General features: G+C 42.0%; 1 protein-coding gene across 1 annotated transcript; it reads left to right on the top strand.

The window, feature by feature from the left end:
* Window positions 1-129: 129 nt before the first annotated feature.
* On the top strand, window positions 130-17,671 carry cand2 (cullin-associated and neddylation-dissociated 2 (putative)). Its single transcript, XM_026166685.2, has 24 exons — window positions 130-570; window positions 1,515-1,658; window positions 3,339-3,493; window positions 3,946-4,069; window positions 4,270-4,327; window positions 4,672-4,870; window positions 5,307-5,412; window positions 6,696-6,838; window positions 7,537-7,847; window positions 8,296-8,437; window positions 9,004-9,122; window positions 9,274-9,420; window positions 9,852-10,073; window positions 10,164-10,370; window positions 10,904-11,091; window positions 12,495-12,660; window positions 12,884-13,024; window positions 13,525-13,664; window positions 13,952-14,127; window positions 14,322-14,417; window positions 16,116-16,285; window positions 16,363-16,527; window positions 16,678-16,785; window positions 17,058-17,671. The coding sequence occupies exons 1-24, from the start codon at window positions 503-505 to the stop codon at window positions 17,286-17,288; spliced, it is 3,726 nt and encodes a 1,241-aa protein (XP_026022470.1). The 5' UTR covers window positions 130-502; the 3' UTR covers window positions 17,289-17,671.
* Window positions 17,672-18,075: the final 404 nt, after the last annotated feature.

The following is an 18,075-nucleotide window of genomic DNA, read 5'->3' as shown; positions in this document are numbered from 1 at the left end:
TTTTTATTGTTCTTATTGTTATTATTACGTGGTTACATGAAGAACACAGTTAACCCAAACTGTGCTGCATGTGTGAGTTATCAATAAAGTTGAGGAGAAAAAAATCTAAACGGCTACTGTAATTGTTGTTGAATTTGTTTATCAATAAAGTTGGGATAAAACTCCAAACGGTTAATGCTAACCGATAACCGTCGGCATTTTTTTCGGCAAATTAGCGTAAAAATAAGACTTGAAACTCGGTTTATCGGCACATTACCGCCTCCGTATGGCCGGTTGGACTCCGTGTGTCCACACGGCGGCGCCACAAAGCTGAACCACTTTCCCTTGCCGTCTATTTTTGGCCGGGCACGCCGAGTGTCGGGTTCCATCAGGCCGTCAGCTCTCCTCTCTGCCCCCCCTAGCCTCGCCATGTTGTCGGCTTAAATCTGGTGGCCAGTTTTCTGAGTTTACCGTTGGAAAAAAACTTTTTCTCAGCCTGAGTGACAGCCTAAACAGTGGAAAGATGTCGAGTGTGTCCTACCACATCTCCAACCTGTTGGAGAAAATGACCTCCACTGACAAAGACTTCAGGTAAGAAACAGTGAGCAGCTCTCACAGTGAGATGACACTTTTTTAAAACCCCCACTTGTGTGTGCCATTTTACCACAGAGGAGACAATAGTGCCCTCTATACAGTCTTAATTACTTTTATTTAATCGACACATCATTTATTAGTTTTCTCTACCTGAAAACAAAAAATAGATGTAACAATTTTACCTAACCAAGGTTACGTTTTCATAAAAAACTCCAAATATTATATTAATATTATTGACTAATTTAATCATTATCAAAATATGTTTGTAAATATCTGTGTCGGCTGTGATTTTTTTTAAAGTACTCAATTACAGAAATTGGAAGTAGGGATTTTTTGCTAACATGATAAATTCATGATCTAAATAGTTTTATATTTTGATAAAGTGAGTCGTTGTTGTCCAGGTAGATAGCAGTAGGTTCAAGAATGTTGGAGATTTTTGTTATTTTATTTTGTCTTAAAAATCTTTTAATACATTGCAAAATATCTTTGGAGATGTTTTTAACACTGGAGAACACATATTGGGTTTACTGCCATGTATGACCAAGAAAAGTATATTCTGCAACTGTTTTACATGTTTTGATAACTCTTTGAGTGTTATAAACACATCTATAAGCCAACAACAACACAAGTATAGATTTGAATTACTTAATAATACCAACCTCTACCTCTCTCTTTGTTGTCATTGAATTGATGAGCTAAATATTTATTGGACAAGTAATGTGCACATCTTTACTGAAAGACCACAATTGTAACAGAAGTGTCGAAAAAGCATCTAATTAAAGAATAAATAGACATCTAAACAAATCTAGACACTTAATTCATTATTTGACCCTTTTTTGAGGCAGTAATGAAAAGAAGGATTACTGAAAGGATTCACAGATCAGTTTATTAACTTTGGTCTCTATGTGTGTGTGTGTGTGTGTGTGTGTGTGTGTGTGCAGGTTCATGGCCACCAATGACCTGATGCTGGAGTTGCAGAAGGACAGCATTAAGCTGGACGAGGACAGCGAGAGAAGAGTTGTGACCATGCTGCTCAAACTGCTGGAAGACAAGAATGGGGAGGTGCAGAACCTGGCTGTGAAATGGTAAAAATCTCACTCGTACGCACAGTGTGAACCGGTGCCAGAAGTCAGTGTCCTGGTGTGTTTTCTTTCCTTAACTCCACAGTCTGGTCAGGGGTCAAAGGTTAGCTTCAACCACGGGCCCTTTAGTTCATGTAAACTGTATTTTATTTATCCAGATTTATTTTTGGATTCCTAGAAAGGTGCTCTTTGTAACTATCCTCTGTGGAAGGGTTAACTAGGTTTAACCACCAGAGGGCTGCATTATCCCCAACCCTTGAGTTATAGACTATTTTAAGTTTTACTGTATCATCTACTCCCATTTACTCGAAAGTCTGTTTCTGGAAACTTTTGTCTTTTGAATAAAGGTAATGGAAAGTGACAGCATTATATCAGAGTTCAGCGGGGAGCCTCCCACTGTTACCAAAGTGCTTGCTCATAGGGGGTCATATGATTGTTGGGTTTTTCTCTGTAAGTATTATTGTAGGGTCTACCTTACACTATAAAGCACCTTGAGGTGACTGTTGTTGTGATTTGGCGCTGTATAAATAAAACAGAATTGACCTGAATTGAATTAAATAAGGATAAGAGTGTTAATATGTCTGTGAAGGTTCTCAGTCATCCAGGTCATCGTAGGCTAAGGAGCTTGCAAAGAAAAGCGTCTGGACTTGTTTAAGTTGCTTGAAGACGTTTCACCTCTCATCCGAGAAGCTTCTTCAGTTCTAAGGTCAAATGGTGGAGAGTCCCAGATTTAAACCCAGTGGGAGTTTCCCCCCAAAGAGGGACAAAGGACCCCCTGACGAGCCTCTACCTAATCACATGAGCCAAGGTGTGAAAGCGGGTGTAGGTCCCAATCAGCCAGGGTTTCGGGTGAGCTCATTCTGAAACCTGGCCCCACCCTATCATGTGATTTCCTGAGGTCAGATGGCCCACTTCCTCCATGTAAAGGTTGGCTACAAAAGGTGACACGGGGGAGCCCATGGCGCAGCCATGTTTTTGTCTGTAGAAACCCTCGTTATATTTGAAATATGTAGTGGTGAGGCAGAGGTCTAACAGTGTGCAAATCTGATCGGGTGTGAAGTTGGTCCTGTCCTCCAAGGAGCTGTCTTCTTGTAGTCGTTTTCTGACAGTCTCCGCTGCCTCCGTGGTGGGTATGCAAGTGAAGAGGGAGACTACATCAAAGGACACCATGGTTTCATCTGGGTCCAGGGTAAGTTTCTGGACCTTGTCGGTGAAGTCGGTGGAGTTCTTGATGTGATGTGGGGTGTTCCCCACAAGAGGTGCTAGGACAGTAGCAAGGTGTTTCGAGATGTTGTAAGTGGCTGAGTTTATGCTACTGACAATGGGTCTGAGTGGGACAGCTTCCTTGTGGATTTTAGGAAGTCCGTAAATGCAGGGTATGGCATCCCCTGGGTAAAGGCGGTGATATGTAAGGCGGTCAATGATTTTGTCCCTTTCAAGGTCTTGAAGGCAAGCTATAAGAGTGTTAATGCACTAAAATGAGAGTGGTACCTTCATTTCTGCTGGACTTAAAGTATTGATGGTGTCTGTGTAGCAGGCTGTGTGTTAGATAGCCACCTTTTTGTTTTTGCAAAGTGCTTGGTTAGATACTACAGGTCATATTTCTATCACATAATTATTTAAACAAATAGTGGTTTGAAACAAAATTATGACATTTTTTAACTTGGTGTGTTTGTTTTTAAGCCTGGCGCCTCTGGTGAGCAAAGTGAAGGAGCCCCAGGTGGAGACGATGGTGGACGTGCTGTGTTCAAACATGACGTCGGACAAAGAGCAGCTGAGGGACATTTCCAGCATGGGACTGAAGACCGTGATCGCAGAGCTGCCACTCACATCCTCAGGTGAGCGCTCACTGTCCTCCCACCTGTCTCCTCGTCGTGATGATCAGCTTTTAATGGTGGATTTCCATCTCATGTTAAAGGGGCAACTTCGAGAGTATGAAGAGCATCAATAATACATGGCATAGAAGCAAAGCTTACATTGTAGACAGTCATTCATATTTTACTTTAATAAATTTGTAATTTTCCTGGGACTGCATGTAAAAGTGTCTGAAATTACCTACACAGCTACAACATGCCATATTTGTGTTTTCACTAAATAATAACCAATAATTGTAAATTGTCACTTTTTCACCATTAATTTTTGCACACTTTCGCTGCCATCTGGGCTTAATTGTCACAATTATTCAGCAACTACAGTCCTTAATGTGAGCTGAAATCAGGATGTCTGATCATTTGAAGGCAGTGAAAGCTCAAAGTTCTTTAAACATCCTTGTTTTGGGTTGGATCCACAGGTTTGACTCTGACAGGCAGCGTGTGTAAGAAGATTACCTCCCAGCTGATTGGTGCCATGGGGAAACACGATGATGTGTCTGTGCAGTTAGAGGCCCTGGACATCCTGTCGGACATGTTGGGAAGGTAAAAACAAGATCTCGGTCCAAACGTGATGACTGTCCCACATTAGAAAAGTACCAGCTCAAACACACACACACACACACACACACACACACACACACACACACACACACACACACACACACACACACACACACACACACACACACACTGTACACGTTGCTGAACTTTTAAGCTTTTCACTGTTTGCTTTTTTTCCACAGGCTGAGTGGTGCACTGGTCAGTTTCCACAGCTCTCTGCTCTCCAGCCTGCTGCCTCAGGTGAGAAACACTCAGCCGCTCAAATGTTAACTGTGGTTTTACAGTGTAGTGCTACCATGACAACCCAAAAAATCACTGTCATCTGTTTTTAGACATAATTATTACTATACTTAAGATAGCAGGATATTTTTCATATTATTATAAGAAACCCGTTTTTATAAGAATCGTGCACATCACTTTCTCTCATTTCACGTTGCTTTCAGTATATTTACTGTATGCTTTAACAGCTTTATGATGACTTTCATTCATTTTGTTGTACAGTTTATTTGATTGTATTTTTACTCATTTGTCCCTTTATCTGCTCGTTAATGTTTCTTCATTCATTCGTCATTTGGATGCTGCAGTTAACCAGCCCCAGAATGGCGGTCAGGAAGCGCTCCATCTTAGCTCTCGGTCACCTGGTGCCCTGCTGCAGCCCTGCCCTCTTCTCCCAGCTGACAGAACACCTGATGAAAGAGCTGGCCAAGGGTCCGCCCACATCAATGACAAGAACATACATCCAGTGCCTGGCAACCATTAGTCGTCAGGGCGGCCATCGAGTCGGTGAGCTGATGCTGTGTTTATGCCGCCTTCAGTGCTGAATGGGGAAACAAACTAGTAGGACAGTGACCGGTCTTCTGAAAGGTTTCAGATGTTGATAGTCCAGCGCTCCTGTATTCTGACTGTTTTTTATAGAATACATCTTCTTAGTTTCACTAATGTAGCAAATGTTCCACACTCAGACATGTAAATGCCTTTCAGATGATCTAGAATTCAATTTAGCACTGATAGCTAAGATGATGACTTTCCTCCAACTTTCCCTGTAGGGGGAAGTCGGCTCTTGGCCCTTCATCTGGTGCCCTTGCACTGTATGAAGCCCCCACATGGCTGCAGACTCGTGGATCTTTTTTAACTTTGGTTCTTCATGCATTTTTTGTGTCATTTAGTGAAGAAAAACATCTAAAGTGTAGATTCTTTTCCCATTCTTTGTGGTTTGTAGGTGAACATTTAGAGAAGTTGATCCCAATGGTGGTAAAGTTCACCGGAGTAGAAGATGATGAGCTGAGAGAGTATTGTTTCCAGGCCTTTGAAGCTTTTATACGCAGGTACAAACAAAGTCATGTTTCCATCACTTTAGGGGACAATATTTTCACGCTGATTTCCCACAGAGTTACACTGACTATAACCAGAAGCTCTACAGACCTAACCCTGTTCTAATTGTTACCTTGAAGCAAGTCTTTATATACATTCACTATAGCAGTGTTTCCCAAACTTTTTTTGCTAAGCCCCCCTTTGCTTTACAAGAAAAATGCCCCCCCCTTCTCATGCACACGCACAAACACATCCTCCAACCACACACGCCCATATTTTGCTCCCTTTCACACCTCAAACATTTAGTAAACAATTAAGCAAATACAAGTAAACTGCAATAAATTACAGGTAGTAATAAAATAAGCTACTAACTCTTTTACACTACATCCACACCTACACGGGTATTTTTGAACACGCAGCTGTTTCGTCCACACGTAAACGGCGTTTGGAATCACCTAAAACGGAGATTTTTTAAAACTCCTTTTTTGCGTTTACGTGTGGACGAGGAATACAGACTTCGTCACGCAATGTCAAAGGTATGAGCCTTTTTTCACGTCACGCTGTGCGCCACGTTATTGTTTACATGAGATGAATTGCAGAATGGCAGATAGAGACAAAATACTGTTAATCTGACTGTCTGCACTTTTTACACACTTACATACACACACACACGCAGTTACTGTCTCTCTATTTAGAAAGGCAGAGGCGTCACTGTGTGATTATTTTACGTGTAGTTGTTTTTTTTTTCATGTGTAATAATATTCAACATTGCTATCAATACATTTTTCAAAAAATGCCTCTCTGTGCAAAATGGATTTAAAAGCATAAACAGCTGTGGGATACTGTTAGTCCGTGATTTGAACAGCCCAGCGCTGCTCCCGACGCAGGGAAAACCAACCCTGCAGGGAGACCTACCTCAGCACTTGTGCAGGTGAAGCCAAAGAGCAGATATGCTTCACCATATTTTCAAGTCTTTGGCTTAGAATGAAGTTGGTTTGGAAACATATTCAGCGATGCTTCATCTCCTGCTTTGCGTTTGTGGAGGCGCCCCGTGCTAGCAGTGTCCAAGCGTTTTGTTTTTTTCCCCCCCTTTTCATACGCCCCCCCCCTGTAATGGCTCTGCACCCCCCCCCCCATAGGGGGGCGGGCCCCACACTTTGGTAAGGTCTGCACTATTGGGACCTCTGTTCAGTCCATGTTGTAAACAGGTCATTGTCCCCTCAGCATGACCCACAGGTGTACATACCCACACTCCGTGTCCTTACTGTGGCTCTTTCTGTTACTTCCTGATTGGCAGGTGTCCAAAGGAGATGTCGCCTCACATTGCCACAGTGACTCAGCTTTGTCTTAAGTATATGACCTTTGACCCCAACTACAACTATGATGACAACGAGGAGGAAGATGAAGATAGAATGGACATAGATGATGAGCTTGAGGAAGGTGTGTGAGATCTGTGTGTCTGTGAATAGAAATTTAGCAGAAAAACTATTAACAGGAAGCAAATAACAGGAACATACAGAACATGATGGTAATCAATCATCATGTTTTAGGTGTCTAGTTTTGAATTAATCCAGCAATTACGATCTGTACATCCATGGTTACATTCCAAATGGCCAAATGATAACTGATCATTTGTCCATTTTCAGTGGCGTGAAAATGTGAACAAATGAGAGCTCAGAGAGAACAACAGTCCTTACCTGCAGCTGACACCACAGCAGGACAACCTTTATTCTTTAATGCTGTTTTCTTGGTTCCCAAATAGGCCTCTATGTTGTTGGTGTTTACATTTTCATATGTATTTTAAAACATAAATATCAGTCTTTAAAGCAGGTCTTTATAACTGACATTGAAGCATGAAATGTTCGTATGAACACAGACTACATTAAAAACACTGAAGTCAAAGACATTTAGGCTGCATATGGATGATTTTTGTACCTGTATTCTTTAAGTGAGTTTATCTGATTTAGAAAGAACTTTTCAACAAAAGCGGCTGTTTTTGTTCAGATTGAGTCTGTCGATTCTTAAAACTATTACAAACTTCACACAACAAAATGTGAGATCTTTTGAGTTTTGCTGTCTTCCATCCGTCACCTGTATGAAGCAAATCGAGTTTATTCTCGTTTCACGACTTCACTCAGAGTCAGACGACGAGTACAGTGATGACGATGACATGAGCTGGAAGGTGCGGCGCTCTTCCATCAAGTGTCTGGAGGCGTTGATCAGCACGCGTCTGGACCTCCTGCTCTCCTTCTACTCCTCCATCTGCCCCGCTCTGCTGGCACGATTCAAGGAGCGCGAGGAGAACGTCAGGGCCGACGTCTTCACTGCTTTTTCAACGTTGCTGAGACAAACACGGGTAGCATCGAGTCGCCACAGCCTCATCGTGTCTGGTTCAGATCCCGGGGTGAGAAGAGAGGAGGAGCCGGCAGTCGCCTTGCTGAAAAAACAGGTGCTGAGAAGTTTTTGGATGGAGTTTAATTGAGTTTCACAAGTAGAGCTGAAAAGTAGATAAATTTAAATTACATTTTTAAAGGTGTCATTGACTTACCTAAAATTCAAAGATGTTTGGTATTTAAATTTAAAAGGCAGGCTACAGAGTCGAGACTACCTAACAGTCCAGGCAAATCAGCTGATCTTTGCTCATTTCTAGCATCATCTTTTTATTCTTGGACTCCATCAGAGTAGCTCTCTATGATTTACAATTCCAAATGCCTGCATGCTTATCCCATATATGAGCCTAAACAGACCCTTCACTTTCTGTCTGAAAAAACCTGCTTGAGCTTCTTCGCCTTTAAACAAACGTGTCCATATCTAAGATGTTGCAGTCTTCCAGTTCTGCTGAGCGTCTCGTAAATATGAATTGCAGAAATAAATTGTGCGGCGATTTGTGTGTCCAGGTGCCGGCGACTGTAAAGGCCCTCCACAGACAGCTGAAGGAGAAGAGCATCAAATTCCGACAGGGTTGCTTCTGTCTCCTCACTGAGCTGGCTCACACTGTACCGGGAGCCCTGGAAGAGCATATACCTGCCCTGATACCTGGTAGGCACACACCTACACACACACACAACCCCATTCAACTATCTTAGTGAGGTCCTTCAGTGACATAATGCTTTCCCTAGCCCCTTACCCTAACCATTAAAAATGATTGCCTAACCCTTACCCTAAACCTAACCATAACCTAATTGTAACCCAGACACTAAAACCACATTTTGAGCCCCAAAAATGCCTTTAAATGCCTTCAAATTTGTGAGGACCGGGTTGCGTGTCCTCACAAATGACTGTTGGTTCTCACAAGTATAGTAGAATGCAGATTTCGGTCCTCACAAAGATAGCTAGACAGGAACACACACACACACATGCATTACAAATTAATTCTTAACCGTCAAACTGGTCAGAAACTTTCACTCTCTTTTCAGCAAAGTCACATAGACTTTAAGGGAGATCTTTAAGATCTTTAAGATCTAAAACTCACACATTTCCTACAACCGGCTGTTCCTAAGTCTCCCAGTAGCTTTTCTCTTTCACTTCAGCTGCTGTATTTTGGCTCCTTACTCCCACTCTTTCTTTCTTTTTTTCTTTCTGTTCCTGTCCCCTCCTTCCTGCAGGCATCGTCTTCTCCCTGACAGACAAATCCACCCTGTCCACCATGAGGATCGATGCGCTCTCCTTCTTCAACGTCCTGCTCCTCTCCCACCCTCCTCAGGCCTTTCAGCCACACATGCAGGTTTCAAAAACTTCTTTTAAGGCTTTGTCTTGAAACCTGTACACTGTCTCTCATAATGACTCGGGGGATCTGCAGCTTTAAAAAGTTGAATCACTAAATTTTTCAACAATAATGAGAATGTAAAGACTAACTTGTGCTGTGACCCCTGCAGGTGCTGCTGCCCCCAGTGATTGCATGCATTGAGGACACGTTCTATAAAATCACCTCAGAGGCTCTGCTGGTCATCCAGCACCTGGTCAAAGTGATGAGACCGCAGGGACAAGCAGGAGGATTTGACCCTAAACCGTTCGTTAAAGAGGTGAAATAGCTCAGGACTGTTTTGCTTTCTGGTCTGAGGCGGTTTAATTTAATTGTGCTCCATAGCATCCTGTCTATTTATCATTTTTCATGTGTTGTGGGAGCAAAGAATTAATGAAAAACGACTGTGAATGGCAGGTTAAATACTGTGATTTGTCTAAGGAAAATGAACAAACATGACTTTGCCGGTGCTTTCCTGCTTGCCTGAATCAAAGTATTTCTACAGAATTATAGATTTTAAAAACATCTGAAACAAACTGTGATCAAAAGGTTCTGTGACTGCTCCCTCTTCATGGTCTCTGACATCGCTGGTTCATACTTTGGCACCAGGAATTTTGTGCTGCTGTGCTGGTGCCTTCACAAGGCTTTCCTGATGTGTGGAACAGGTTCTACCTTTTCTTTATAATTTTAATTTATTTATTTTTCCCAAAGGTGTTTTCTGTAACGATGAAGCGGCTCAAAGCAACAGACATCGACCAGGAAGTAAAAGAACGAGCGATTTCCTGTATGGGTCACATTGTTTGTCACCTTGGTGACCACCTGAGGGCAGAAGTTCAGGCAGTCTTGGCGATCTTTCTGGAGAGATTAAAGAATGAGATCACAAGACTAACAGCAGTTAGGACCATCACCCTCATCGCTGCCTCTCCGTTAAAGGTTTATTATGACTTTCGTTTTGTTTTTTTAATTTAATGAACACATTATTTAATTTGAAAGATTTTAGTAACTTCCTGTCCTTTTCTACAGATCGACATGTCACCCATCCTGCCAGAAGCGCTCTCTGTGCTGGGATCTTTCTTGAGGAAGAATCAGCGGGCGTTGAAGCTCGGGACGCTGGCGTGTCTGACGGCGCTGGTCACTCATCACGCTGCCAGCATTAAACCTGCAGCCCTGGAGCCCGTGCTGAGCGAACTTCCTACTCTGGTGGATGAGAGTGACATGCATGTTTCACAGGTACAGGCACTGAACCGAACATGCACATGAATCAGGTCAAGAATTAAATCTATAGAATATAATTTTTTTTCATAAATGAATCAACGTGCATGTGCATGACATTTGAACTTAGACAGACAGTGACAGGAAGTTTTACTTTTTGAGATTGCCTTTTAGAAAGCAGTAATGTGCCTATTTTATGTCGTATTATGGTAAAAAATGTGTAATTGCAGATTTTTGGAGGTGGTTCTTTTTGTTCCATCATATAGTTCACACCAAGAAAAACATATACATCTAGGAAGTGGGTTAAGGAATATCAAACATAAAGTTTAGGGCTCAGATTACATGTGTTGGTGGAAAGCGGGGATCTTATTCTGCTCATTTTGATTTTTATTTAGATTTTTTCTCCTTGTTCTCTGTTAGTGTAGCTGCATGACTCAAAAGTTCACAGGCCGCTGAGTCAGCTTTCCTTAAAACAGGATGTTGCCTGCAGACATTGTTGGACACATGAAACATGTTGTGGTTGAATCTACCTGTAGTTTGCCTTTGTTTAGGTGTCCATCACCTTGCTCACCGGTATGGCCAAAGCCTACCCCTCGACTCTGGCTAAGATCAGCTCGTCTGTTCTGCCGGGAGTCTTCAGACTCATCCATTCACCGCTCCTGCAGGGTAGCACTCTGGAAGCAATACTCGAGTACTTGCAAGCACTGGTGCTGTCCAAAACCAGTAATCTGAGCTACAGGTAAGATAGGATGTGGTTGTGAATCTCTTTGGGTCATTTATCCTAATAACACTGGACAGATCAACAGTTTTGGAGTGGGAAAGCTGTTTAGTGCTGAGGATTATTGCTAATGGCTTATTTATAATGTTTTCGTTAAACTATAATGAATTTTAATCACTGATATGAATCAAATGTTTTTAAATAGTTGTTGGAAAGCCTCTAATTTAGCCCACATTTTTAAAAGAGCAGCAGTGCATCATTCCAGTGTTTCCCTCAGGCATGTAAACAGTAGTTATCTCATCAAATGCCATGAAAACCTTCCAAAAGCCACAGTTCAAATGTGTTTAAGTGATTAGAAGTCATTATTTTATATTATTAGACAGCAAGAATATGAAACAGCGCATTGAAACACCATCAGATTCCCAGGAGTCCACATTAAATCACATCCCCTGGGTGTAGACGTCAGTGTGAGTGTTATCTCCAAGAAATGAATATTCATGTAATTACCATCTGCAGGGGAACTCCAAAGTTTTTACAGATAAATATCAGTTCAGTATTCGGAGGGAGGAATACTCAGTCTGTTGTGTAATGTCTTCTCTGGCTTTGGAGAAGTTTGTCTGGTCTGAGAAAATAAGCATGAGTCAGTTTGTTCTGTGTTGACTTTGAGATAATTAAACCAAACCAGGAGAATGACACAACCTGATAACATCTTCTATTTAAAGTGGCAGTAAAGCAAGTCTTTCCCCTGAAGGTTTGTCAGATAAGAGTCAGACTCTGCACTCACAAGCTGCTAAAGTCTTGTTTAAAACATGTTAATCATGACCACAAGTGACCTGGTTAGCCTCAACTAACCCAACATTGCATCAGCAAGTCATGTTGATGTTCCTGTACTGCCGATTAACATATGAGCAAGATGTATAGTGTGTCTTCCTCCGACTGTGTGTATATTTCAGTCCATGTGACCTTCATCAGATTAATTATATTCTATCATTTGTGTACATACTGTCCATATACCTGAAAATGCTTTTTGTTCAGGCAAAGCTTGATCTTGGATCCAGACCAGACGAACATTCAGTTGGGGTGAAATGCCTCAATCACTGCAGTACACTTATTTTCGTGTATGATATATTTTTTACAGAATAATATAATAATGGTCAGCGCAAATGCTTGGTTGGATTCTACTCTGACAGGTCTACGTTTTCCGTCTGCACTCTTCCTGTTTGCTCAAGATTTTTTATTTCTATCTGTAATTTTTCTTAAAGATCTTTAATTATATTGTTTGATATGAATCAGAACATTTTTCCCAGCACCTTTGTTAAACTATAACTGGAAGATTTAATCAGATCAGTCCATTTAGTGTTAGCAACATATCAACACAAATACTACACCCGGGATTATAATCCTCTCCTCTCCTCTCCTCTCAGTCAGTTGCTGAAGTCTCTCATGGAGCCGTTTCACAGATCTCAGTCTTCTGCAGATGGCAGCATCGTCCATAGGCAGTCCTACCACTCAGTCGCTCACTGTGTGGCTGCTCTGTCCTCTGCTTCTCCCAAAGAGACTCCTGGCACTGTGGCCGGCTTCATACAGCAGGTGTGAGAGTCTGGCATTTGTACTCTGCTTTAGCTTCAATGGAGGTTTCCTCTAAGAATGTGACACAAACAGACATGAGATATAAATTTGTTAGACAAATTTCGTGTTTGTTTGTTTTATAAAATTTGATCTGAAACTGTCCTCTTAGAAGCCACCTTTGTTTTCTTTGCTGTTATTACTTTAACACTTACCTCATTGAAATTCTGCCCTCTCCTCTCCTCAGGTGAAGAATCCCGGCTCTCCAGAGGCTGCTCGTGTCCTCGCCCTGTTGTGTCTGGGGGAGGTGGGGAGGAAGGGCAGTCTGGGAGGAAGTAAGGAGGTGCAGGGAGTCATCTTGGAGGCTTTCTCTTCCACCAGTGAAGAGGTAGGACACACTATCCACATCTGAATATTTAAATTTTTCATTCACAATGAATAAATTTATCTTTTAGTTAAAAGAAGAGCTTCTCCAAATCCGATTGTTTATTTTCCACAAAGGAAAACTGATTGTTTCCCCCACATCACAGTTACATTTCCTTGATATTGAAACCTAATTAGTCAAAAAGTCCGTTTTGTTTTTTACCCTTTTACTGCTTTGATATCAGTGCCAGTTGTTTGTTTTACTACTTATTAGGTAAGTGCTTCTTCAGTGTCTGATAGTTGTTTCACAACGGCCAGAAACAGGAGGTGTGAAAACAGAGCTTAAAGAAGATTTAGAGATCTGACAATCAGTAAAAAAGATCCTTCAGAATGAGATGTTGCTTTAGCTCTGTGGAGCAAACTGTGTGGAGAGTAGAGTGGGTTAGTTCAGTCGATGAATTAATGCGACAAAGGTTAAATAAGCTCAGACAGCCGACTGTGTGGACATCTTGTTTGTGATTTCAGGTGAAGACGGCAGCCTCCTGCGCTTTAGGCAGCATGGCCGTCGGCTGCCTGAGCGATTACCTGCCCTTCCTCCTGAAGGAGATCTCAGCCCAGCCACGGAGACAGTACCTGCTCCTTCACTCCCTCAAAGAAGTCATCAGGTGTGTGTTCTGTTGAATGTTTGGCTAAATGTGTGTGTGTGCATTTAATTCACCATAATCTGTTGTTGTTCTCTGAAGCAGGTGATCATTGAAAAGCATCATTTATGAGTTCACTGCAGTTTAAGTGTGAATTTTGCAGTAACAGTTTAATATTTAAGCTGATAAAAATGATAGATTTTGCCAAAAAACTTTGCAAAGCTTTGCAACAAAATTTGCATGACATATGTTGAATAAAATAAGTTTAAAGTTTTCTTAAAGTTTCCTTCCTCCTCTCTCTCTTTGTTCAGTGTCTGTCCAGCCTCCAGTCTCTCGCCCCATGTAGAGTCTGTGTGGGCCTTGCTGTTTCAGAACTGCGAGTGTCAGGAGGAGGGCACCAGGAACCTGGTGGCTGAATGTTTGGGAAAACTCACTTTAGTCAATCCGGCAGCACTTCTGCCTCGACTTAAACAACAACTTAAAACTGGTAGGATGATATTTAAGAACTGTTTTATATTTTTGTTTTTTATGTCAGATGCAACAAATAATGCAGAATTAACATCTTCATGGTCAATCTCTGTTTCTGTACATGGTCTTGACATTTTGTATTAATATGGCTTCAATATGAATGAGAAAAAAATATATACAAAAATCTTTATTTTTGTTACATTGTCTCCACAGGTTCTCCTTTAGCTCGCAGCACCGTGGTAACAGCCATCAAGTTCACTATTGTTGACCACCCGGCACCTATAGATTCACTGCTGAAAGACTGCATAGGTAAATGTTTGCATCCCATGTTACATCATTACTCTTCATCTTTTTACAGTAAAGTGGGAACATTTTTCTAAGATTCAGTTTCATGGTGAAACGTTAATGGCTCACATATGCAGATTTGCAGAGGTAGCCGAGCAATTCTGGTGTTTCCCTTTGGAAAAGGCTGCGTGAAAGCAAGTTCTAAACCTAAAACTTTAATTGCTGACCTGGTCCAACGGGTAGACTGGAACACTTGTAGATGGTGATGGTGCGATGAAGCTCCATGAATGTGTCGAATCTTTCCGAACAATTGCTCATTTTGAAGTAATGACATCTACTGTTCATTCGATGTACAGCAGCCCAGCTGTGATAATACATGTGGGGTGCATACCAGCGGATATCAGGTTCTGTATTTTATTTTTGCTATACACACAGACACCTCTAACCAACCATCCTCTCTGAGATTGATTTGAGAAGATGTGTGTCATTATTAGGAGATATCATGTCTAAATGCTCCCTAACTGCGGATATTTTTCACCTTGTTGGCTCCATAATGTTCTTATAATCTCCTTGCAAGCTTGTGATGATCCTCAGAGTCACGCCAGATCCAGTTCACACAGAAAATTAAAATTCCTGCATCTTTTCAACAGCTCGAGGCACATCACGAAGCAGTGATCTCATGTCAGAGAAACAAGCCTCATTTTGTCAATGCTGTCAGATGTAACATCACTCATTGTAGATGTATGCTCTCCCTTTCAATTCCTGAAGAATCACACTGCATTGAAATACAGGCTTGTACCGGTAGTATCATTACACATAGTATAACATGTCTCATAATCAGATTGACTCGCCTTTCAAGCAGAATCAGAATACTTTATTAATCCCTGAGGAAATTATGTGGTTACAGTGTCCCCAAGACAATAAGAACAGCATAGAATAAGTTGTTCCTCAGCCTGCTGTCCCAGCATGCAACGGCATAGAGGATGGCGCTGGCCACTCTGGTAGAGTGTAGTGGTGTTTTTAACCCAGTCCAGCTTATTATCAACGTTTATTCTGAGGTATTTATAGTCCTCCACTTTGTCCTCCTGGATTGAAACAGGTTTCCTGATCCCCATAAAGTCCACAATCAATTCTTTGGTTTTTGTCACGTTGAGCTGCAGAGGATTCTGCACAATTGAGCAGGTAGATGAATAGGGTCCTCTGCTCCGACGCAGGGCTGGTAAGCGAAATGTAGGGGATCCTGATGTGGCCTGACTGTAGCTCATAGCAGGTCAAGGATGAGACTTTCCAAGGGTCTGTAGTCCTGGGGGCCACTGGGACAGATGTCTTCCACAGCACCAGGACTGTCTGCAAACTCAAACTCATCAGGAACAGTTTATACACAGGCCTTGAGAACACGAGGACTCACCCTGTCTGGTCCAGCAGACTTGCCTGAGTGGAGTCTTCTCATTTGTCTCAAACCTGTGTGGCCATTATAGGAACTGCAGTTTTCCCCCTTCTTTGTTGGTAGCATTTTTCAGCCCCACAGATTGATGCTTGGATGTGTTGACAGATAAGTGATACACTGACTACAGATAAGTTCCTCATATGATCCCACTTAAAAACCAAAACAAATGTTCATTTAATCTTAAATATAAACTGAAGTCTAATGCTGACTCAAATATAAAAACCCAGATGAGGCTCTGAAAAATAAAAAGCTGTGATGTCATCTCTGTGTGACAGGTGACTTCCTGAAGACCCTGCAGGATGAGGACATCAATGTGCGACGTATCGCCTTGGTAATGTTTAACTCAGCAGCTCATAACAAACCGTCTCTGATCCGCGGTCTCCTGGGAAGAGTGCTGCCTCACCTCTACAAAGAGACCCAGATCAGGAAGGACCTCATCAGAGAAGTGAGTTAGCTGATTTAGAAGCAGCAGGCGTTTCTGTTCATGCTCTGTGCAGACGTTTTACTGTTTGTGTGCTGCAGGTGGAGATGGGTCCGTTCAAGCACACTGTTGATGATGGGTTGGATGTGCGTAAAGCTGCATTTGAGTGTATGTACAGTCTTCTGGACAGCTGCCTGGAGGGGCTGGACATCCTGCAGTTCCTGGATCATGTAGAGGAAGGACTCAAAGACCACTATGATATCAGAGTGGGTGGAAAAATAGTTAAAGTAAAAATAATCCACCTCTTTACCTTCTGTCCTGTGGAATGATTTCTGGGGTGTTCAGTAGCACCAGCAATCAGAAAATAATGATTTATTTTTGATCATTTTCTCCTTGTTTTTAATATCACTGTGCAGATGTTGACCTTCCTGATGCTGGCCAGACTGGTCTCTCTGTGTCCTGCTGCTGTTCTCCAGAGACTGGACAGGCTGGTGGAACCACTTAAAGCGACCGTCACCACCAAAGTACTCAAACAGACACACAGTCTTAGAAATCAACACTTCATTAAAACATTATGATTCAGAAAATAAAAAAAAACTGCATGGATTGGAGTTGATGGTCTCTTAAACACAACTTACCAGAAATTATTTATAAAAACCGCATCCTTACTCTCTATGAACCTTTTTTTTTATAGTTTAAAGGTAAAATACACAGAGATCTTTACAAACCTGGAGTTGTAACCTTGAGTTTCCCTCTGCCTTGAAATGAAGTCTCCGTCTCCTTCCTCCACCTGCAGGTGAAGGCCGGTTCTGTGAAGCAGGAGTTTGAAAAGCAGGAGGAGCTGCGGCGCTCGGCCATGCGTGCTGTCGCCGCCCTGCTGGCTGTACCTGAGGTGGAAAGAAGCCCCAGCATGGCCGAATTTGCCAATCAAATCAAAACCAGCACTGACATGGCGTCTATCTACCAGAGCATCAAGGGAGGGGAGGGTGGGGGTATAGGAGCCACAGAGAGCATGGATATGAGCTAGAAACATGCTGGAGATGTTCATGAGAATGTTTTTATCGATGAGCTTTAGGCACAGCACATTAAACTGATCTGTGTTTGTACAGTGTCAGGTTTCATTTTCAGTTATTTTGTTCTTCATATTTTGTTCCTTCCAGCAGGAGTTCGGTTTAAATTAGTTCACATGAATTAAAGTTGTAGCAGCAGCCTCCTGGGTCTTTCAGATTTTCTCATGGATCTAAAAAAACATACATTTGGTTTTATGCTATATGAAAATGGGACATCACAACACCACAGCAGACATCTGTGTTTCACTCACGAAGGAAATTTGTTCACTGAGTGTGACGTGCTTTTCAGTCAGCTGTCTGTGTGAAGTGCAGACTTTTCCCTAGTTTTGTAAGATTTATACCGTATTTCCCGGACTACAAAGCGCACCTAAATATTAGCCGCACAAGCTAAAATCAGGGGAAAATCCTGTTTTGTACATACATTAGCCGCACCTGACCAAAAGCCGCAGGTGTTTCAATGTTGACTTATCATATGTAAGAGAATATGCACAAAGGGAATTGTCAGGAAAGAGATGGCTGTTTGGAGACATCACTTTTATTAATATTTTGAAAAACAAGTTATGGGTACATATTTGCACATGTAGTACATAACAGTAGCCTACAGCACACCAGAACAATAGATTCGGCCTACCTTTTAGGCTCAGGTGCAGTAACACAGCTTTAACAAGAAGAAAAGTCAGTCATTCACCACCATCTTTCTCTTCTTCCTGCGCACTAAAACCACCAAAGTCCTCTTCTCCAGTG

Source organism: Astatotilapia calliptera, chromosome 5 (assembly GCF_964374335.1).
Source record: "Astatotilapia calliptera chromosome 5, fAstCal68.1, whole genome shotgun sequence".
In the NCBI taxonomy this organism is placed as follows: domain Eukaryota; kingdom Metazoa; phylum Chordata; class Actinopteri; order Cichliformes; family Cichlidae; genus Astatotilapia; species Astatotilapia calliptera.
Note: the sequence above shows the minus strand (reverse complement) of the source record. Positions and strands in the feature narration are given on the sequence as shown.